This window comes from Paroedura picta, chromosome 9 (assembly GCF_049243985.1).
Source record: "Paroedura picta isolate Pp20150507F chromosome 9, Ppicta_v3.0, whole genome shotgun sequence".
Classification (NCBI taxonomy): domain Eukaryota; kingdom Metazoa; phylum Chordata; class Lepidosauria; order Squamata; family Gekkonidae; genus Paroedura; species Paroedura picta.
Window position 1 is genome coordinate 63382865 of NC_135377.1, and position 23897 is coordinate 63406761.

Consider the following 23897-nt stretch of genomic DNA (forward strand, 5'->3'; position numbering starts at 1 on the left):
GACCTCTAGGAAATACCTTCTTGACTTTTTAAAACAGAATCAATTTACCTAAACGAAAGCGACGAGATTGGTTGAAAGAATCTGAAAAAGAAACGCTGTTAGCGGAACATGACCTTGATGCTGCTAGTGAAGCTTCTTCGGAACCAGACTACAACTATGAATTTGCACAGATGGAAGTTATAATGAAAACACTGAATAGCGATGGTAAGAAGATGGTTGCTTGGAGCCCCTGAAAATACAGAAAGGAGTACAGAAATACTCAGATCACAAACTGTCTATTTGTTCTGGTCTGTTGATCTCTGCGTAAAACTGTGTAATAAAAGATGGATTGACTCTCCCACCCCTGCCCCCTATGTGTGTGTGTGTTTTCCAGCTCATTGTAGCAGCTCTGGACTTGTTATACTATTCTGCATTTTTGAAATAGCCTAATTTAGCTGGTACAGCAGCTGTGCTGCGGTAACAATTTCTGAGATGCGATTTCCTGTCTACCTAGACCCCGTACAAAATGTTGTCCAGGTCTTGGAGAAGCAGTACTTGGAAGAGAAGAGGAGTGCTTTGGAAGAACAGCGGGTGATGTATGAACGCGAACTGGAGCAGCTCCGACAACAGCTCTCCCCCGAAAGGCGATTTCAGGATTGCAGTGACAGGCTTTCAGACACTACCCAGGTTGCTCGGCAAAAAATGAGCCTCTGGTCAGAAGAGAGGTGAGAAATATTTGGTCTTCCTAACACACTCTTGCTTATCATTGCTTAAATAGCTCTTCAGTTATTATGTAATTTAGAGCTCAGATCTGTGGATGTTTTTTGCAGCTTTTCCTGACCAAGAAAGAGCAAAATGTCAATGGGTATCTTAACATGACTACAACTCATCAGTGTAAAAAGCTGGTCTTTCTCAGATCCACCTCTATTCACAGTTTAAATATATAAGTTTATATAGATTCCACAAGCAGAAATACATGCTACTACCCTTACCTGAAAGAAAAATGATCCTCTCTTCATCAAAATAAGATTAAAGTAAAAAAAACAGGTGACCTTAAATGTAAGATGGCCCTGCTGTCCTTTCTGCAAGAAGTGCAAGGGGCAAAGAATGCACTTACCAGCCAGCTTCCAACCCAGGGAGCTGCCTGATTTTTTGGGGAGGGGGGCACTCTTCCCTTCTCTTCCTTCTGCCTGATGTCAAGCCAGCTCCTTGAGTTTCTTCAAGCCTCGAGTGCGAGGCGGTGGGTTGTCCTCTCTTTTCCACCTGCAACTTCTGACAGTAGGTAAAAAATGCAGGATGGAAGGATCTGCCTACCATCTGGCAAGGTGGGAGGGGGGTAACTAGAGGCAGCCCCCATAGATAGATGGGACTGGGACGTCTGGCTGGGGATTGGCTCTGTTAATCATCTGGATCACCATGACAGCCTTTTATTTACACGAAAGACAACCCATCCCTTTTGTAAAGTTAATTTTTTTTAAGCCTTTCTTTTTGTACACATTTGTTAGTTTGTGTATTTCTTATATTTATATACCACCCTCCCCTGTGGCTCAGGGAGGTTTACATGGAACAGTACAGTATAACTCGATGACCATGTTGAATGAGGAACAGTGATAACAGAGATAACAGTGTTTAAGAACATGAACATATTAACAGTCCCATGGTTAGTCAGGATGTTTGCTTCATGGGGAGTTCTGGGGGCCCAATAGATGTTGTTGGTTTGGTCGAGCTCAAACAAATGCCTGATCCTTGCACAAATTCGTCCCCCCCCCTCCCCCGGACATAACATTCTAGGCTATACATTTATGATTACATTTACTAATCTTATTTTACTGATTTCTTAAAAGATCCTCCCAAATCCCCTAATAATGCTTTTAAAACTAATGACAGGTTCTTTTCTATTTTCTGTTTGCCTACAGGGATGAGTTATTTCGACAGAGCTTAGCTAAATTAAGAGAGCAGATAGTTAAAGCCAACACACTAGTAAGGGAAGCAAACTTCTTAGCGGAAGAAATGAGCAAACTAACAGATTATCAAGTGACACTGCAGATCCCTGCTGCTAACCTGAGTGCTAATAGGAAGGTAAGAAATGTAAACTGAAAGAAGCATGTTAGCCTTCAAAAGAAGCAGTCATTTAGTTCCAGAAATAAATGATGGCACTTCTTTGTACATATGTTTGGGCAAATAGTAAAATTATGAGCACTAAATACATAGACTGGATTGAATTCAAGGTCAGTTTAAGTTGGAGGGGGAGTGAGTTTTTCTATTTTCTTCCTCTATTTGTCCCTTGCAATGTACCCCAGAAACCAATCTGAACTCTGCATCTGATCCAGTGATTACTGATTCTCTGATCTTTCTCAGTGCTCTTTAATTATACACATACACCACAGAGACCTGTGCTGTGACTCTTCACATTACTGAGTTTTAACTTCATACTTAGGAAATGCTAGCTTCCATTAAAATTATCACTAGAAATAATCCACAACAGTATTAATTTTAATTTTGATCTCGGGTCAAATTAAAAATCCAGTAAAATGAAGATTGATTTCATTTGAACAAAGGTACAGTCTGCATATAGGAATTTAGCCTATTGACATATTCACTTCCTCTGTGACATCTAGTTTTTTTAAGTGCAGGGAGATACATTTTCAGATATAGTCTGCAAAAGTAGAAGCTTGTTACAACTGTGAGATTTATTTATTTATTTAGATTTATATACCGCCCTCCCCGAAGGCTCAGGTCGGTTTACTTTGAACTAATCAACAATACATGAAACAATCATCGTTAAAAATCATACAATAATTAATAACAGTGGTTGTAACAGTATAACAGAATAATATAACAGTATAACGATGCAACAGTGCAATGGCACAACAGGTCCAGAGCGCTCTGGTGGAGTTCTAGGAGGAAGGGGGGGGAGAGCGGGGAAGAGGGAATTTGAAGAGGAAAATTCCCTTCCCCTCCCTCCACTTTCTTGCCAGGCCCAGTGTAGCTTCCAGGATCCCTGATAATGGCCAGAGGGAGGTACATTCTCAGCATTTGTGCAGACAGCAGTATTTTACAGTATTTTACCACCACCACCCCATGCATTGTTGTTTTAGTTTTCAGATATTTCTGCAAATTTGAGGTGGGGCATCACCCAAGTTTGCAGAGAAATCTGTTATGGGTAAGTGTGGCCCCAGTCCACAGTAACACTCACACAGAGACCGTGTGCCTTCTGACCTATTTAGTTCTTCTGAACTTTTTCTGACAACTTCTGACATGAAAATATGTTATGAAAATAGAACTATCCATTATGTAAAATTAGCCAAGACTCTTAAATCTGAGTTCAAAAAAGTAATTGGGAGTCAGTAATATACAGTCTTCTAGAAATGCTTAATGAAAATTGAAACACTTTGTTAATGTGTCTGTTTTCCCACTCAGAGAGGAGTGATAGTAAGTGAACCAGCTATTCAAGTCAGAAGAAAAAGAAAAGGCACTCAGGTCTGGAGTATTGAGAAGCTGGAGAACAAGCTAATTGACATGAGAGATCTATATCAAGAATGGAAGGGGAGAGTCCATGAGGTAATAAACTATACATTTTCAGCGTTGCCAAAATGCTTTCCCTAATACTGTTTCTTAGGAAAGAAGGCTGTGTTTATAAATTACATGTATAGTTGCACATTTTATGAGGAACACTCTGCGCTGTTTCTCAAACAATCTTGCCCCATCAGGTTGCATCATAAATTGTTTATGCATTTAAGAGAAGACTGGTGGGTGAAACGTGTCATCAAGTAACAGCTGTCTTACTGCAACCCTGTAGGGTTTTGAAAGTAAGAGACTGACAGAGGTGATTTGCCATTGCCTGTGTGCCATTGCCCTGGACCTCCAAGTACCAGGGTTGGTCTTCCAAGTACGAATGAAGACCAACCTTGATCTGAGAAGAACAAGCCAGTCTCTGCCATCTAGGTCAGGGAAGAATAGGCTACATAGAAACAAAAATTGAAATGCCTTGTTCTAGAAGGCTGTGTTTCGTTACAGGTATTTTATTTAATATTACTTTAAATTAGTTCTCTCTTGAACCCTTTCTCATGGTGTATAAGGAGTAGCATATGATTGGCCATAAACCTTTACCATTTTAATTACTTGCCACCCCATGAGAAATGTAGTTTTCTTCCTTAATCTGTGTCTGCGAAACATACCAGCAAATATAACCTGCTATTTTATATTAATTCGCAAGAGCTCCTGTGACTCAGATTTCTGCTTTTTGCTTCTATGTTAAGCTTTATTTTTGTCCATGGAGTGGTAAAAAATATGACTACACCGTATAAAATCTGTATTTCCAACCACAGAAAGAAGTGTGGCAGTTTCATACATATAGAATTTTATTTTATGGATTCTTTACATAACTAAAATTCCTGAAAGTTTAGATTCTCTTTAACAAATAACCTTTAGTCATCACTGTTATTAGATTCTAACATATGTAGGGTCTGATGTCTCTGTGGCTACCTCTACTTCTCTCTTTATTCTACATACAGTTGTATCACCTGATAGGGTGATACAACATAAGTACATAAGTACTGTATATACTTTTGTCACTTTTCAAATATTGCCTTTAAAAAATAGGTAAAGAGACATACTGGAAAAAGAGGTGACCCTTTCTACGAAGCACAAGAAAACCACAATTTAATTGGTGTTGCAAATGTCTTCTTGGAGTGCCTTTTCTGTGATGTTAAACTTCAGTATGCAGTGCCAATAATTAGCCAGCAGGGGGAGGTAAGGTTACATTATTGGTGCTGCCTGCCATCTCCGTTTGTGACCCTGATGCTTTGCCTTAATGAGCCAATGAGATGTTGTGTGCCTTGAGTAGTCCTTATTTGCATTGTTGCCGGTGTTATAACCTTTCCAAGTCCGTGGGTCTAAAGGAGGCAATGCATGTGTAGCTTGAAGGGAGGAAGGATCTATGCAGTTAGTTGAGGTTGGGAAACCACAACAATCCCAGTGGACAGTCCTGTGGCATTATCAGCAGAACAGAGTATACATACAAGGAGAACTTTGAAGCTCCAGGAAACCTAAAGTGGTGGACAGGAAGTAAGAGAGGTAAATTTTGTATAGTGGATGAAACTCACCAGCCAGATCTTTGTTTGTAGGACCCTGGCTGACCAAGCAAGCTTTAGTAGCTAAATAAAAAGAACTGAGTGATATAACAGTAGCTTTCACTTGACTACTCAATATGTAAATTGTGAGGATATTGACTATGCCAATCAAAACTTTTTTTTTTCATTTATATCCTGCCTTTCTCCTCCGTGGGAGGCCAAAGCATTTTATATCGTTCTCCCCCCCCTCAGAACAGCAGAATGAGGTGGGTTAGGCTGAGCATGTATGGTAACCCAGTGAACTCCCATGGCAGAGTGGGGATTCAAACCTGGGTCTTCCAGGGGCTACTCTTAACACTATAACCAACCACTATCCAACATTGGCTCCTGATGGTCATCTAATGAGTTCTGAGACAAGTTTGAGAATGATAATATGTGGCTAGAAAATTTGTGCACGGATGTTCTTTCAGTTGTGGAAGGTTCAGATAGAGATATGTGTGCATGCATTAGTGCGTTGTCGTATATAAACGTGTCTGTTGGATGAGCTACTGGTAGCCTAGTATATTAAGATCTCACATGTGTTTGCACTGTAGGTTGCAGGGCGTCTGCATGTTGAAGTGATGCGTGTTACTGGTGCTGTTCCTGAGCGTGTCGCAGAAGATGACTCTTCCGAAAATTCTAGTGAGAGCGGAAGCCTTGAAATCATGGACAACAATGGAGAAATTATTCACAGGCCTAAAAAAATCACTTGCAGGGTTAGAATGCTACTATTTACTGACCAATACATTAAAAGGACAAATATTTTAGCAATATAATGCACTTGAACCTATTTGGGATTTTTAAAAAAACAAGCCTTATTGCTATAGGAGATACATCTGTTGCTGGACCAATCCCAGTGGTGTAGTACATAGCATTAGATATTAGGGACGGGCACAAACCAACTGTCATGGATTTGGCTGGTTTGTGCCCTGCTGAACTGAGTTTTGAAGGAAGTGCCTCCCACAAACTTTTCTTGGACCTTTTCTCTGGATCAGTTTGGGCCATTTAAACCTGTCAGCTGAGCAGTTGGTTTGCTAGTAGCCATTTAAACCATCTATTTTACTTTCTTCCCCTTCCAAGTAGGGGTGGGGGAAGCCAAAGTGGAATGCTGATTGCTCTTTACTTCAGAATTTTTTAAAACTACAACATCATCTTTTTTTTAGTTTATGGGGAGTACACATTCCTTGGCTAAAGTCAGTATCAGAAAATAATGCCTATATCTGTGTGATCATTCAAATCCTAATTCTTCACTATATAGCTGATTATCTTGTTTTAAAATAACTATCAAGCATTGAACTTGCTGAATTTCCCTTTCATTGTTTTCTAGGTAAAAATTAAAGAGGCAACAGGTCTGCCATTGAATCTCTCAAACTTTGTCTTCTGTCAATATACCTTCTGGGATCAGTGTGAGCCAACGGTTGCCGCACCGGTTGTAGATCCAGATGTGCCTTCACCTCTAAGCAAGGAGGCCCAGTTTACAGTCACTTTCTCGCATTGTAAGGTAATTATTTTGTGGTTTTGTTTAGAGAAAACCTTAAGTATAGAGTACCTTGCTCCTGCATGGATAAAGGAAAGTTTGTTCACTTACTGTAAAGTTCTCTTCTCAGTGGTCCTAGGGGAGGGCTGTCATGACTCATGGGTAGAAACTGCTTCCCCTTGTTGGATCCTGTTCCATGGGATAATATCCTGGCAAGACACTAGCGGGCCCATGAGGCTTGCCAAAGTCTCTTGCGATTCCTGCACCATGTCCTGTATTAGGATTTTGATATTGAAATGTAAAAAGGAATAGGTTTCTGGAATTAGTTGCTTCCACTAGGAGTTTTTATCACAGCATGAAGACCTGTTAGAGCAGTGGTCCCCAACCTTTTTATCATTGGGGACTGTTCAATGCTTGACAATTTTACTGAGGCCCGGGGGGGGGGGAATCTTTTGCCGAGGGATGTCGCTGCCTGAGCCCCTGCTCCACTTGCTTTCCCGCCGGCACCCCTGACTTCCCACCGCCTTCTGGGGGGCACTGCCAGCAGCAGCTGCGCAGTGCCATGCCGAAGGGGAGCCCCAGCCATGGCGGCTGCTGGACCAGCACCAAAGGTGAGCTGGCGGCAGAGTGGCAGAGCAGGCCCCGAGGCAGCAGCCAAGGAGGAAGACGAGGAGGAGCCGCGGCCCGGTACCGACAGATCCACGGATCGGGGCCGGTCCCCGGACCGGGGGTTGGGAACCACTGTGTTAGAGCATGCAAACTGAACTTACACTATAGTGCTTTTTTCATCATTAATGATTGACCTAATATATGAAATGTTAACGGCAACCAATATTTCAACTATTCAGGATTACACAGTAAACGTAACAGAAGAATTTCTGGAGTTCATGGCGGATGGAGCACTTGCTATTGAAGTATGGGGTCACCGCTGTGCTGGGAATGGCAGTTCCATATGGGAGGTGGATTCTCTTCATGCAAAAACCAGGACCTTGAGAGACAGGTAACACTAAATTTATATTATCCTGCTGGAGAAGACAATGCTCATGTGCCATGAGTAACTGGATTGGGGACGATTGAGGGCAATAAATATGCAAGGGAGGTATAGAGGTTGAACATGAAAAAGCACGCATAGCTAGGGGAAAAAATATATTTCCTGAAATGTTCTACTGTTATATTAAGGAGACAATTAGTTCAGTTCTTTCTGCTTATTGGTTTGTCTTCAGGTGGAGTGAAGTAACACGTAGAATTGAAATGTGGGTTTCAATTCAAGAACTGAATGAAATGGGGGATTATGCAGCTGTGGAACTCCACCAGGCAAAGGATGTAAATACAGGAGGGATTTTCCAGCTTAGACAGGTACAGTGTATTTTTCTCCGTTTAGAAAACAATGTGAACATAGCAATAGTTCTTTGCTATGCTGTAACTTTTTTTTATTATTCTGATTATGTAACCAGGGCCATTCTCGTAGAGTTCAGGTGACAGTCAAGCCAGTGCAGCATTCAGGAACACTGCCGCTTATGATGGAAGCTATTCTCTCCGTTTCTATTGGCTGTGTGACTGCCCGGTCAACCAAATTACAGAGGGGCTTGGACAGTTACCAGGTAGGAAAATAAGTGTTAACACTTGAATTATTACCGTGTGATACAGACTTACTGTGTTATTAGACCTTCAAGAGTACAAGCGAAGGTGTTAGACTTTCCTTTGTATTAATACTTTGGCATTAATATTCAGTGCACAAAAATAATCTTGAATGAGAGTTCATTGGGTGGCTCCTTATCTGCATTTTCCCCATTGCTTTGGTAGTCATTTGTCTCGACTACCATAACCACCTCAACTCACTTTTTTCCCACCTGATACTAGATTTGTTTTACTTACTAATATTTAGTCTGGTTTTATCCCCAGTTGTGCCTTACTTTAGTACTTTTTAACCTGTCTATCTCTTATTACCTGTGGAAGTGTCTCATGGCAATATCAGAGTCCTACCAAATATATAATATTAAATTCAGATTACAATAAAGAACAGTTACTAGGCAGAGCTAAAAGAAAAGTTAGAAAGCCCCAACACATGTATTATTAAGAATTCAATGTTCTCTGATCTGGAATGGGGTAAGTCAACAGTGGATTTACTTGTTGCATTGAAATGGTGCTGCATGGAATTTTTTAAAACATGTCTGCTGCTTAGAGTTCTATGCATAGTTTAATGTACACTACTCTACCAGAATGGTGGTGAGGAAGACTTTGACAGTTCTGTTGACCTGTTGTTGTGGGACTAAATCTAATTTCCCCTCCCCTCGAAATATGTGATTGGCACACTACCATTGAATTGTATGGAAGTTGTTTTCATGCAATTCCTCTGCAGAAATGCAGAAGTCATCTGGTGAACGATGGCTTTGTATCAGTGCTGGTGCGGAAGCCCCGTTTCGTTCACTGTTTGTGGTTCTTGATAGAAGGGAGGGGCACCCATTTGACTTTCCACCATTTGGGTGAGCGACTGGCAGTAGCATTTGAACTGATGTAAAATTTGCCAGACTATTTTTTAAAACTAACTTGTGTTCATGTTTACATTTGTAAATGATCTTTATTTGTGGTGTGTTGCCAAGGAAAATGCATGTTCTTTCTGTTCACAAAGTTTATTTTTTTCTACCAGAGAGATGATGATGATGGTGGTGATATGGATAGTTATCAGGTATTGCTGCTGTTGCTGTCAAATCACATGGCATGAGGCACAGCTAAAGCTAATAGTTTTCTATCTGACGCAAAAAGCTTTGAAGTACGGTCTTCCTTGATTACAGAACAAGCCATTCCAGTGTAATTTGATGGTACATTTTGTTTCCTCATGTAGCATCCCTAGCGATAATTGCATTTGTAGGTGGGCTTGTTCTGTAAAGCTGGAATAAAATTTTGTTACTTTGAGGTGCTACAAAGACTCCTGTTTACTTTTATCAATATATTAGAGATATCTGTAGATTTGAGTTGTGTAAGAAGATTTAACTGAAAGCTAGAATTGCTTCTTCCATCATGTAAAGCAGCCTTTCTCAATTTTTTTTACTGTTAAAGAACCCCTGAAACATTCTTTAGGCTTTAAGAACCCCCAGAAGTGATGTGATCATGCAGAATATGGTTGGGAAACATATCTATGAATGTGCCCATTTGGGCCCCCTCCCAGGGGGAGGGTCAGCATGACCATATATGGTCATATCACCTGATAAATATTTAACAAACCTTAAAAATATATTAACATAAATTAACAGTCACCCATTCGGGAAACCCTTCCAGGACTATCAAGAAACCCCAGGATTTCACAAAACCCTGGTTAAAGCCACGTAAAATAATTATCCGGCATCCATAGCTGTAATTGATTTTATTAAGATCATGGTGGGTTGGATTCCACTAACTGAAAGCTGTTCTATCATTGGAATGGAACATTTTTGCCTTTTCCTTCCTACTGCAGCACATTAATCTACTTGAAATGGTGTTCTTGGGAGAGAGGTCTGCAGCATGAAGTGGAAGCTAGTGAACCCTTACCCTTCTGTTAGTGGAAAATTTAAACAGCAGCCAACCTATTATGTATTATGAAAATACAAAAATATAGAAGTGTAGCAAAACAAACCCCACAGGTAGGTTTTAATGTCCACCCTGTATATTTGACTGGATTTACAACATACTTAATAAAGTTTTACAAAAGTAGTTTAATTTTTCAGTAGCATAAATTCAGAAATTTCCCAGTAGCCTGATAAGCTGTACAGTCATTTAATAATCTTAAAGCTCAGACTACCCATTCTAGTAGTAGATCTGGTCCAATCACATAGAAAACACAAGATGTCTAATTTAAGGATCAAAATGGTAAAAATGAGATAATGAGATAAAAATGAGAGGATCCCTCCTAGATACCTGCTGCCTACTTGTTTGCAGCTTCTGGTCTCCTCCCCACTCCACATTTTTATTTGTCAGGATTGTTTCCAGTATTGAGGCTCTCTGATGGAAGAGTAACATTGGGTTACTGTTGGGCTGGTAGTACTGCAGGAATAGCACGCTCCATCCCATATGTCCCCATAACTTTTTAAATTAGATCTCTCCCATCTGCCTTCTACACGTTCATGGCAGATATGCAACCATCACATATAATTTGAGCCTAAACTAGCTACTAACTTGCTGCAAGCTGTTCTTGGCGCTTCTTGATGATGTCTTATGAAAAAAGGATCCAGCATTTCTCTAAGCATGATTGCATGGTGGAGGTTTGTTTGCATGGGGAATATTAAGTTGCACTACGTAATTAAATGTATGCAGGTTTAAGGGTACTTCTATTGATATCTCTATAATCATTGTCAGTTCCATATGCTACTAAATAGTTCTTGGCCCCTGCATTATTTTTCTGCTTCAGTTTAAATCACAAATTTATGCAAGATGAAGTATGCAAATAGTTCAGATGATGGAAACAACGATAATTCCAGCTTTTCATCTTTTTGTCACTTGCAAATTTGGCAGACTTTTCTTGGGTGGTACACTGTTTAATCATCTAAAGTAAATCAGCTGTTTACATTGTTCTGTTGCTGCAATCAAACTAATGAATAACTTCTCCAAAACAGCATGCAATTAAATATTTGGCTTAGTTTAGTATGCTGGATGTTCAAACAACATTTCTGCCTTCAATAGGAAGAAGACTTAAACTGTGTGAGAGAGAGGTGGTCTGAGGCACTAATAAAAAGGAGAGAATACTTAGATGAGCAAATTAAGAAAATCAGCAATAAACAAGGTTTGTGCTCCTTGTAGTTCTATGCAGTGCAGTTTTTTGTACATCTGTTCTTCTTGTATATTTGTTGATCTAGAAAGGAACTGTCTAAATAAGCAATAGTTGTGGTAGCTTTAAGCTTTAAAGTGGAAACTGAAAATCCATCTCCAGTGTTACAATTCCTGTTGCCTTCACTGGAAAGCATTTTAATGTATTATAATCTAAATGCAGTCTGCCACGGCTTTGCTGTAAAATAACTTAAAGGCCCCGGGATGTAACAGGTTGCGTCTCTCTTTCTCCCCTTCTCCTTCTTGTGTTCCAGTAAAAACGGATGATGATGATGAAAGGGAAGCACGGCTTGTAGAACAGTGGGTGGGACTAACCGAAGAAAGGAATGCTGTGCTTGTCCCAGCACCAGACAGTGGGATTCCAGGTGCTCCTGCAAATTGGTACGTGGAGAAAGCATGTACATTATAGTATCTTTAAACTAATTGAAGACCGGATAGAATTCAAGGGTTTGGTCATCACCTTCAAAGCCCTAAATGGTCTGGGACCTTCATATGGCCTCTCCCTGTATGTACCCCAAAGAGCCTTAAGATCTAGTGAGCAAAACTTAGAATCCCTGGCCCCAGGAAGATTAAACTGGCCTCAACCGGGGCTAGGGCCTTTTCAGCCTTGGCCTCGGCTTAGTGGAATGCTCTGCCAAAGGAGATCAGAGCCCTGCGGGACTGGCTCCACAGGGCTTGCAAGATCTGCTCCGCCAGGTTGAGGAATGAAACAGCTGAAATCTGCTGGCCTCCCTGTCTGAAATCCACCCAACTATACTTCAGTCAAAGGGTTTTGCATGAACCTGCCCCACTGCTCTCTCTCACAAGGCAGTGAGAGCTGGGCCAACTTAGTATTTCACTTTCTGTTTTAGTGCTTTAAAGTTATTTACCGTATTTGCCGGCATATAAGACGACTGGGCGTATAAGACGACCCCCAACATTTCCACTCAAAATACAGTACTATTGGCCACTATGAGCAGCTATGTCTATCCCAACTGAAGTGCACCCGGCATATAAGATGACCCCCCCACTTGGAGGCATGTTTTTCAGGGGGGAAAAGTAGTCTTATACATCAAATACTGTAACTTAAATTCCTATTTTTATATTCTGTTTTTACATATGTAATTTTATATATACACATCACCCTCCCTTTTAGCATCTTTAACAATGAGAACTAGTGACAAATAAAGCAGTTTATAGTTTAACATTCAGCAATCGGTAATTCAGCTTTTTCTGCACTGTGATTCTGTTTCTTCTTTGTTAGTGCAGCGGGTGGTGGGAGGGGATCTGGGCTTTGGTTGGTGGTTGGTGGCTTGTTCACTTTTCTTAAACAAAAGCCTGGTGGAGGAGCTCCCTTTTGCAGGCCCTGCTGAATTGTTTTAGCTCCAGCAGGGCCCTGATGTCATCTAAGCTTATTCCAACAGGTGGGGGCCAAGACCAAGAAAGCCGTAACTCTGGTCCATGACAGATGAGCTTCCCTGGGGCCAGGGATCACCGGTTTGTTGGTGTTAATGAAGCATAGTGCTCTTTGGGGGGCATAGGTAGAGAGGCAGTTTCTCAGATACTCGGGGTCCAGACCATGTATAACCTTGAAGATGATTACCAGAACATGAAGTCTGATCCAATAATCAACTGGTAGCCAGTGCAGCTGTTGGAGTGTGGGCTGAATGTGGGCCCTCCAGGGTGTTCCTGTAAGAACCCTGGCAGCTGCATTCTGCACCAGTTGAGGTTTCCTGTGGCAGAAATCCAGCCTAGAGGTGACCATTGCCTGGATTATTGGGGCCAGGTAGAACACTAGTAGCTTAGCTTGACATAGATGGAAGAACACCAGCTGAGCTACTCTTGTCATCTGTGTTGTGTATTTACAAATTCTGTAATTTTTTGTTTAGGATACCACAAAATAGGTATCAACAACATTTGGTTATATTAACTTAATTATTTGAAAGTATAATTTTTTATCGATAAAATTTTAATGACATGATGAGGTCCAGTATGGAGAATCCAAAGCAAGGCTGCTTGGTCAGTACATTTCAGAGTGCTATCAGGCGTTGAAATGTGCTAGCTATAGGAATAGGGTTGCTAGATCCCTTGGAGCAACCAGTGGAGAATGGGAAGGTACCCTTACCAGATGGGAAGAGAAACACCAGAAATTACATAACCTAGAAGTGACATAGGTAGATTGGAGGGTGATTCTCTGGCTTTAGGGCAAAACTGTATGGTAAAATTCGCCATAGAGTTTTGCCCAGAAGGCAGAACATTGTCCCCCAACATTCCTACATCACTTCCAGATCATGTAGACACCCAAAGATAGTCTCTAAGCGATAACAAGCAAACAACATCAGGGATGCACTGTGTTCTAATATAATTATTTTATGTACAAGGAAGGTCTGTGTGTTTCTTAAATGTTGAATGTATTTTGTTACACCTTCATATATGGGGATGTGCCCCATCGCACAATGTAAATTCATGATCTTTAACTTGAGAAGTGCTGATGTGCACAGTTCTTTACACATTTCTCTTGTATGGTATTGATAACTACTGTTGATTAACTTGATTTACTTGCTTTTACAAAAACAGGTGAGTTTTTCAATAAAATATTATGCATAGATATAATTGACTATATTGACAGTGATATTCTTTTACTGCTAGGATCCCACCTCCTGGAATGGAAACACACGTTCCTGTTCTTTTCCTTGATTTGAACGGTAAGTTACCGCTTGCAACAGGTGTGAAAGGCATGAGTTAATGCTGGTGGCTCACTGCTTTGGCTGAAGCTTAAGAGTAAGAGACTTTTAAAAGAATCATCTGGCCATATGACTTCATAAGAGTATATAAAATGGCAGTTTTGCTTATTGTACATACAGAATAAAATATAATTCTATAGCTTGTTCAAAAGTTAAAATCGTTTAAGTACTTGCAAGACCTTTCAACAGCAAGGTGCTCTTTGAAATATAAAAATATTGTATTGATCCAGCTCTTGGGCCGTAGAGAATGTGGCTGCCCAGGTTCTTACAAGGTGCAGCTTGTAAGGAGGCCTCATATGCAACCTGCTCTTCAGCAGCTACATTGGTTGCCAGCTGAGTTCCGGGTCTGGCTCAAGGTTCTGGTTTTAACCTTTAAAGCATTATGTGATCTGAACCATGCATATCTGAGGGACTGCCTTTCCCAATATGCACCACAAAGAACCTGCGCTCTGCCAATTCCAACTTGTCGGTGGTCTTTGGCCCCAAAGAAGTGTGACTAGCCTCAACAAGAGCCAGGGCCTTTTCTGCCCTGGCACCAGCCTGGTGAAACAAGTTGCCAGCAGAGAGCCGGTCCCTATCAGAACTACCAAAGGTGTTCTTCCTCCCTCCTCTCCTCTCTGCTTTCCCACCATTGGAATCTGGAAATGGGACCTGGAATTTGAAAACTAGATCCAAAAAGAAGAGTTGGTTCTACCAGGAGTCTCAAAGTGGCTTACAATCGCCTTCCCTTTCCTCTCCCCACAACAGACACAGATGAGGCTGCAAGAGCCCTGATGTTACTGCTCAGTCACGAACAGCTTTATCAGTGCTGTGACTAGCCTAAGGCCACCCAATTGGCTACATGTGGAGGAGGAGCAGGGAATCAATCCTTGCTCGCCAGATTAGAAGTCCACTCCACCAAGCTGACCAAAGGACCAGGACTAAAAACACAAGACCCTACTAGTCAGAATTTTTCAGAGCACTTCAGTTTTAAACTGATATTTTAAGTACCTTAGTTTTAGTGGTTTAACTATTTCCCTGATTAAATGTTTCTAACTGCCCCCAAGCCCATTAATAGAGAGGGGTAAGCTACAGATCATCAAATAAATAAAAATGTGAAATTGTTCAGTAGTATTACCTCCATGCAATCTTTTCAGTATCAATGTCCCAAGATTGTTTACAATAGAATATTTTGTTCCTTTTGATGCCTTTGTTCTCAACCACACTTTCCATGGGGCAATCTCTTCTGGTCTCCTTCTCTAAACTTCTGTGGCTATCTTTTCAGGGCTCCATGGATATTCTGAGGACATATCCATTTCCCTCCTGACATTCACGTCTTGAGACTTCATAATGGAAATGGGACTTCCTGATAACAGCTGAGCTGTTGTTTAGGGTCTCAGAACCTGTGTGGTGTAGTGATTAAAGAGCAGTGGACTCTAATCTGGAGAACCGAGTTTGATTCCTCACTTCTCCACCTGCAGCCAGCTGGGTGCCCTTGGACTAATTGCAGTTGTCTCACTTCTCTCTATTGATGTGCACTTTGGCATGGCTTGGCTGCTTCAATGATCACTGAAGCCCAAGGCGGTGCATAGGAGGCCAGCACCACGCCGCGGAGAGGAGGGACAGTGGCACGCCAGCCAGTGGCCGCACGCAAGCGCAGAGCTCTACACCTGTGTGCAGCCACCGGTTAGCGCACCACTGCTCCTCCATGCTGTGGTGCTAGCCTCCTGCATGCCGCCTCGGGCACCAAAGCACACCCCACTAGTTCTCTCTGATGTAGGGAGAGGAAAGGCAGGTGATTGTGAGTTCTTCGAGACTATTTGGGTAGTGAAAAAGCTGGCTATAGAACCCAACTCTTCTTCTGATCTCTCCCCTCTTCTCTCCTCTTCCTTCTGGATAGCAGAAAGGAAGCTTTGGCGATAACAGTAACAACTAGGTTCCTGTCTTGTCTGCAGCAGGGATTGTTTCTGTTCTTTGCTAGCTTTGCTATGACCCAGGGAACAATATCAGTGCTACCCTGCTCTGAGTGAATAATAGAATTAATAGAATGCTTTGATGCTAAAACTTGCTCTTGTAATTGAATTGTGCTACTTTTTTGTCAGCTGATGACCTCAGTGCCAATGAACAGCTTGTTGGTCCACATGCATCAGGAGTTAACTCAATACTACCGAAGGAGCATGGGAGTCAATTCTTTTATCTGCCAATCATAAAACACAGTAATGACGAGGTAAATTCTTAGCAAACTGTCCTGGACAGGCGATTTATGACTATCATATTTGTCTTTCATATGTGTTTTATTTGTTTTAATAATACCATCTCCTGCTTTTATTTGATCAATGAGATGTGTAGACTGTATTTTGTTTCAGAACAGCAGCAAAGTGGAGTATGATTGATTGCTACATGAGGTGAGAGACTGTATTGTGTATTTCCAAGAATAACAAAAAGGCAGTTTTCATAGGAGGCATTAAACAATCGCTTAAAGAAGTTTTACAACGTCTTCCGTTTCTTAGTTTTCAGAAGTGTTGCTGTTTTTTGGTAGACTTGTAATTTGCATAGAGGATCGAAGCACCAGGCTGCTTAAAAGAATAAAATAGTTTTATCAAGAAGAGAAACAACTTTGTACATAAAGACAAGAGAGACCTACTAACCTCACTGTTCTAAATTCATTCTGTTGGTTCTGGAGGCAAGTAGGCAGGAAGTAGGCTCAAAGGACAGGAAGTCTCCAAAGAGCCAATCAGGACAATGAAGGAGATTATAGAGAAATATCAAGAAGTTCCTATTTTAGCTATGCTAAATACACATCTCATCCGATGCCCCCTGCAGGATTTTCTTCATTTGTTTTTTAGTCATGTACACTACAGATCATGCATATTCCAACTGTTTGTATGTTTTTTTTATTCATATGCCTGAATATACTACCATTAATTTCACCTAAAGAGATCTTCCTTCTGATGAATGAGAACCATCAGAATTAAAGATATATTAATTTATAATACTTAAGTATGGGCCAGTCTGTGGCTACCTAAACCTGTGGATCAGGCCCGCAATGAAAGAAAGGATTTTTCTCTGCAAACTTCAGGTTTGCAGAAAAATCTGACAACCTTATAAATTATATGGAGGGTCTAACCCCCCCTACAATAAAGTTGCTTGTACATACACAGGTAACTTACCTGAGCAGCCTCCTGGATCTTTGTCATGTTTGGCTGCATTGCCAGCTGGGAGGTACTGCTGCCAGTGTAGCTGTGGATCTTAGCATCCCGGTGGTCCAAGAGCAGGTCAAAGAAAGGAGGAGGGGAAAGAGATAGGGAGGATTTAAAGTAGGATTTAAAGTAGAGATGGGGAAGAGAAACGGGGAGATTGACAAATGGGAAGAAAAAAGAGGAGATTGTCAGGGAAGTAAAGCAGGGAGAATGAATGATGGAAAAGGGGTGGTAGGAGAAAGAGAAGGAAGATGGTCAAATAGGGAGAGGATGGAAGCAAAAGGGCATGTACCCTCTTTACAGGTGAGGCCTCACTTGTGTCTTCTTAACAGAAGCTTCTATATAAATAGAATTAATGGTTTTGTTAATGGGTGGCTGAGTTTTTTTTCTTGTTGACAAACATTATTTGACAAAATGCCCTAATTAGTTTAAAACAGCAGCTTGAAGATGAATTTTGTGTAGAGATGTGTGTATAATCTCTGGAAGAGTGGGGATTCGTTCTTCTGGATTGGAGACATTTTTTCTGTTAATAAAATGCTGACTGTCATCCCACCATACTGGAACATCATTTGTTTCAAAGGCTTTCTGTGAAGCTTCTGCCGTTGTTTCATTAGGCATTTTTCCTTTACAGATCTAGGCTGAAACAATTTGTGTTAGCTTCTTTCATTCTCTACCAATCTCTGCTTTTAGGTTTCAGCCACTGCTGCCTGGGATTCTTCTGTGCATGATTCAGTGCACTTAAATAGGGTGACCCCCCAAAATGAGAGAATCTACTTAATAGTAAAGATCACAGTCCAGCTCAGCCATCCTGCTGCAATGGAACTGGTGTTACGTAAAAGGATTGCAGCTAATATTTACAATAAACAGGTAACAGGTTCTTGCAATTCAGGTCTGCTTTCAGTTTTATTGTATCATATATTTGATTGTATCTCTTTGGTATTTTATCATCTTAGCTGGGAGAATTAATGTGAAAATCAATATTAGGACCTGTCTCCATGAAATACTCTGCACTTGTAACCTAGAATGTTTGGCAAAAAAAATTGCCCATGTCAAATCAATGTCGTGCTTGATAAGGAAAATAATAATGTCCCTTTCTTATCCCATGGGCCACAAGTATTTTACAGTAGTAATAATTACCAAATTTGAGCTTTGCCTTCTTCTGTGTTACAAAACCTATATAGCTCGTATAGTCCTTTGGAAGAATTACTAATTTGGTTATTTTAGTCCATCTTACTTTGGTTTCCGATCATGCCAGTGTCACACCATTTCCATACAAGGAAGCAGCATCAATATAGAAAATTGCTACATACTGTATGGATTTGAGACCGTAATCCATTTAATATGGGTGCGATCCAAATGTACCCTTGTGCATTTCTGTACACCTACAGAGGGAAAGTGTTCTGTATTTCTGGGGACTTCCTACTTGAGTTTCAGCTCTTCTTGTAACATAGCACTTATTTCTATGATCCCTGAGTGTCAGGAACAAATTCTTGGGCATTAAGGTAGAAATGCAAAAAACAGGGGCAGGGTGGAATATCTGTGTCCTATCACACATACTGATATTTCACTTCCTGTAAAGGAGAACTGCTCCCTGGAATAGAAAATATATCATTCTAATCTTGCTCTGTATTTGACAAGAAGCTGTCAACCAATGTGCTGGGGGAGGGGTGCAGTGTACTGGGGGAGGGGTGCAGTGAACTGAGCTGTGAACTGAAAAAAATTTATTCTCCCTATATTTCTGTGAACGACAACTGAACCCAAAGGATTGATTTATTATTCTAGCAAATTTGTAGATGTAGTGATGCTGTTTACTAATTTGCTATTAATTTGCACTCCCCTTTTATCTGTACTTTTATGATCTCTGTTCATTGTCTGAGGAAATGTTCATGCACATGAAAGCTCATGCCTTAAATAAATCTATGTTGGCCTTAAAGGTGCCATTGGACTCAAATTTTGTTCTGCTACTTCAGACCAACATGGCTACCCACCTGAGCTATTATGGAATATTATAAGACTGCATATGAGAAAGATGTTTCAGAGTTGTTGTTTCTCATTGTATTTTTAGTAGCATGCATGTGTGATCAAGCTATTTATTATGTGAATTCTGCATTTTTCAAAAATATCTTTGCCTTTTTAGAGTTTTACCCAGAGTCTGAAAAGAAGAATATCACTGAAGAATATATGTTATTCTTGTGGTGTGACCTATGAAATAGTGTCAAATATACCAAAGGTACATTCTAATGCTTTCTGCCAGGAGGATATTATAAGTGGGAAGGTCAGACTGTAAGGGAACTATACAAATTTCTTGAAGCAAAACAATAAGCACAGACTAATGTTACTATCAATGTGTGTCTTCGTTTTAAACTTAAATTTTAGGCTACAGAAGAAATTGAGGACCGAGAAACCCTGGCTCTCATGGCAGCCAAGAGTGAAAATGAGGGTACATCCGATGGCGAAACTTACATAGAGAAGTATACGCGGGAAGTATTGCATGTAGAAAATATTTTGAGCCTTGAACGACTAAGACAGGCAAGTAGGAAAGAGGTTTCTGCTATTTAATATATCTCTTACAGCCATTAGGAATATCTGTTATTTTCTTTTTTTCACCTTTAAAATGGGGTGGTTCATAATCCCAGTCAATGTGAATTTTCTTTTGGAAATATAATTTAAATCTGTTTATGGAGAAGTAAAGTATACTCAAGTGTACACAAATATATCTTTAAAGCATCTTCCAAAATAAGCTTTATTTGGATATATAGTTACAACTGTGTATTTCACTGTGTTCTTTCTGACTTCACAGGCTGTCGTAATCAAAGAAGCTTTGTCCACCAAGGCTCGACACATACGGAGGAGTGTTAGCACACCAAATGTTCACAATGTAAGATGCTCTTTTAGCTTTTCAAGTAGTTTTGCATGTTAAGACTTCAGACGGAATTTGGAAAAGAATTGTAAGGACTGCTGTTCAGATATGTAGGTGCTAGGTGAAGTTGGGATGCCACCACGGAGATTCTACTATCTCTGGTTACTGTGCACCTCAGTTTTGTGGGCAGGGACCAGACAGCAGGGCTTGGGATATTGGCTTTAACTGCTCTATTGGACAATATGGAAAAAGGCCTTCTTTTGAGTTACCTGTTCCCATATCACTGGGAACTATACAAGTAATTGCTAGCATTTTGAATTTCCCCAGTAATAGGCAGCCAATTCAAGTCTTTTCAATACACAGGTATTGGATATTTTGAGAGCATGAACTTCAGCTTAAAGAAATGGCAGTATATCAGCTAAAGTTGGGAAAAAGTGCTCTGTGCCAGAGAAAATCTCAAATCATCAACCAAAGTCCAGCAGCTACCCCCAAATTACAAGCAGTTACATGGAAAGCACAATAGTCTCCAGGATAGGCTGACCTTTCAGTCCCAAAAGTGGATTTTATCGTTGACCAGCATCATCGTGGATTTCCCAGCCACCACCATTGCGTGTAACCAGCTATAAATCAGGAAATAACTACATAGCAAAATTCCACATGCCCCTCTGCAGAAGAAAACCATAGAAGTCCACCCAAACTTTATTTCCCCACACAGATAAAAAAAAACAATTTAAGACTCATGCACGCTGATAAACAGAATGAGAATCACGTTTCTCCCACGCACCTAGAACAGAGAGCAAACCACAGTTACTTGTTAGCATCTTCTATTTTAAGCTTACAAAGGCTATAGGAGGCTTTGCCAGTGGTACCCAAACAGTTACAAATTTTGCATTCCATTGACTTAATGCCTGTTCATTTTTTATGTTTTAGGTCTCTTCTAGCCGTTTAGATCTTTCTGGCTGTGATGAAGACAAGGTATGGGTTCAGGAAGTTAAAAGAACCTCAATCTTTCATTGTATTGAAAATGTTGAAGTTATTTTTAATAATGTAAGAAAGAATTATGTTTAATCATACATTATAAATTAGTTTATTGGAAATATGTTTAGAACAAGAATATAGAATTTGATTTAAATCTAGTTTCAGCTCTAGTTTTCAAGTCTATAAATCAATAAATTACTGCTGATAGAAATTGAATTCTTGAAATGCTTTGCTAGTTATTCCTAACTTTGCTTGATTTTGTTCATTTTTGTGACTTTAGGATTGGTCAGAAGGCCATCTAGATATCTTAGACTGTTCCACCAGTTATCAAGACGTAGCCTGTTATGGTACTTTACCCAGGGATTCGCCACGCAGAAGTAAAGATGCTGGCGGTAAGGATGTGTGTGTTTGTTTAATTGGATAAATAAATGCAGATAATAAAATTATGAAATTAAAGTGTATGATATAAGGGACTGTGATCTTTTTTGTTTGCTACCCTTATAACACAGGCAAAGCATTCGGTCTGTTTAGAAATGAAATCTCCTAATGTTATACCATTTGTTCATATTGGTCAATATCAATCTGTATTGTTAGTGGATCTCTAGCTGGTCCAGGAGTCAAGCTGTTAGATCTCATGGAGGAATCCTCTTTCTGGCTTTCTCTTTCTGCACCTCTCACTGGGGAATTTGTTTTTCTGTCACCAGCAGGTTGGCAGTTAGTTTTACTTGTATGCTAAGCCAAAACCCAAATGTCTTATTTCTGTCTCCTCAAATTGAATCACCACATGGATAAAGAGAAAAAACATGGGATGCTATTTGAGTAATTCAGATCCAGGCAACCATGAAATTACAAAGAAAAGGCAGGGAGTTGAGTTAACCTTTTGCTTCGAGTGCAGAGACTGACCACATTGTAACTCCAGTTGGAGAAAATGGCTACACGAAAAATGGATGACAAAATATCATCTAGTTGAGCAATAACTCTCTGATACGTGCACCCTAATAAATTAAGAGGTTGGTAGGCTTCTCTTCAGGCTCATTTTGAGGTCTGATTCACTTCAACCTTCAAAAAGTATCCCATAAACTTTCTTCTCACCCCATCATGTGATCTGATCTCACCAGAAAAGGTCAGAAATTCTCTGTATAATCCATGAGACCTCTCTCCTGTGTACCTGGTAGAATCCTAAACTCCTGCTTCCAGATTACAAAAGCTTCCTGCCCCCTACACTGAATACATACTGTTTGCCCAGGCCCTCCAAAATAGTTCTACTCTTCTGTCTAATTCCATCAGCATATGAACTGACGTCTTGGCAGTTTTTGGTAATAGAAGGAAAACTTGTTCAGGTTAACCTGTCCACACGGAGTGTCAACACAGTAAATCAAACATTTACTGTAAAGTCATCAGCCTTTCCACAGATAAGCTTCCGCACAAAGATTGTTTCACAGTCCAAAATGGCACTGTCCATAGGACTTTTATAGTTCCAGGCCCTGAGTCGTCTCATTCCCAGGCCCTGAAGTCGTTTCATACAGTCAGTTTGGTCCAGTGGTTAGGAATGCGGACTTCTAATCTGGCATGCCAGGTTTGATTCCGCCCTCTCCCACATGCAGCCAGCTGGGTGACCTTGGGCTCGCCACAGCACTGATAAAACTGTTCTGACAAAGCAGTGATATCAGGGCTCTCTCAGCCTCACCCACCTCACAGGGTGTCTGTTGTGGGGAGAGGAAAGGGAAGGCGACTGTAAGCCACTTTGAACCTCCTTCGGGTAGAGAAAAGCGCCATATCCTCTTCTTCTTCATTGGTTCTTGTACAGCACTCTGGTTAGAATAATTGCAAAAATGAAAGGAAACCACATGTTCTTCCTTGTTTTAAAATTCTAAACTCCTGCTTCCAGAACTAGTAGTAGCTGGAAAGTTGTGGATGGCAACATCCATCTTCCATTTCTGCCTAATAATATACTAATAAGGATTGAAGTGGAGAAGAACATAAAGGGAGAAAGACTTTACACATTTATTCTACGGTTGATAGAATTCAAAGAACATTAAAACTGCCCACATGCGAACTATACAGCAGAGACTCCTTTTGCAATAGAAGAGTGCAACTGATGAGTGAAAGGCCTGTCCATGGAATTGTCACAAGAAATGTAAAGATAAAATGACCATAGAGTCCCCAACTTTATAATTATAGAGGTCTGTATTGATAAGGATCTATTGTCCATTGTTGTTCTTATTGATGATTCAGCTGGACATCAGAATAGCTAATCGGGTGTTTTTATATTCTGCAAGGTACTCTATTGGAGAATCCACAGGCGTCCATCATCAGTCCATTCAAAGCGTTTTCTCCACAGCCCCCCAAGTTTTTCAAACCTTTAATGCCAGTTAGAGAAGAGAACAAAAAACCTTCTCTTGAAACCCGGCCTCTACTTAGCAAAGAGGTGGGTAGAAGACATTTAAGTAATAATAAACTTTTTGAATGTTGACACACTTAGATGCAAGTAATGGTTGTATTCAGCTAACAAATTGCTTGTGGCATGCAGTTGTAATAAGGAGAAGTTCGAACTGTGGGAATAACACCATAAAGTTTTAACTAATCATGTTCTCATTTGGAATGCCATCCTACAGGGTTGGGGTTTTTTTTTTTGGTCTTTTTTTGAATAATGCACAGTGTTGCATGGGAGCCTCAATCCTTAGTTTATGTTAAATTTCAGGATTATTTTTAGAGTGTTGTAATGCTTTTTAGTCAGGCATCATTGCATGGATTTGGCAGCTTCCTCGTCTATCCACTCACCTGCTCTGTTTC

At 40.4% G+C, this 23897-nt stretch overlaps 1 protein-coding gene across 6 annotated transcripts in view; it reads left to right on the forward strand.

Annotated features, from left to right (window-relative positions):
* The window catches only part of KIF13A (kinesin family member 13A), a 71488-nt gene that overhangs the window by 39584 nt on the left and 8007 nt on the right, over window positions 1-23897 (forward strand). For 4 of the 6 annotated variants that reach the window (XM_077353057.1, XM_077353053.1, XM_077353055.1 and 1 more), the window contains exons 16-37: window positions 38-204; window positions 494-704; window positions 1896-2058; window positions 3400-3540; window positions 4582-4731; window positions 5645-5806; window positions 6418-6591; window positions 7416-7567; window positions 7791-7923; window positions 8022-8168; window positions 9215-9253; window positions 11221-11320; window positions 11619-11745; window positions 13993-14048; window positions 16169-16293; window positions 17957-18133; window positions 19404-19496; window positions 19643-19795; window positions 20067-20144; window positions 21057-21101; window positions 21385-21496; window positions 23384-23532. In XM_077353057.1, the coding sequence (XP_077209172.1) occupies window positions 38-204; window positions 494-704; window positions 1896-2058; window positions 3400-3540; window positions 4582-4731; window positions 5645-5806; window positions 6418-6591; window positions 7416-7567; window positions 7791-7923; window positions 8022-8168; window positions 9215-9253; window positions 11221-11320; window positions 11619-11745; window positions 13993-14048; window positions 16169-16293; window positions 17957-18133; window positions 19404-19496; window positions 19643-19795; window positions 20067-20144; window positions 21057-21101; window positions 21385-21496; window positions 23384-23532 (2854 nt within the window). The remainder of the gene's footprint in view (window positions 1-37; window positions 205-493; window positions 705-1895; window positions 2059-3399; window positions 3541-4581; window positions 4732-5644; window positions 5807-6417; window positions 6592-7415; window positions 7568-7790; window positions 7924-8021; window positions 8169-9214; window positions 9254-11220; window positions 11321-11618; window positions 11746-13992; window positions 14049-16168; window positions 16294-17956; window positions 18134-19403; window positions 19497-19642; window positions 19796-20066; window positions 20145-21056; window positions 21102-21384; window positions 21497-23383; window positions 23533-23897) is intronic. The other 2 variants (XM_077353054.1, XM_077353058.1) reach the window with 1 other exon arrangement.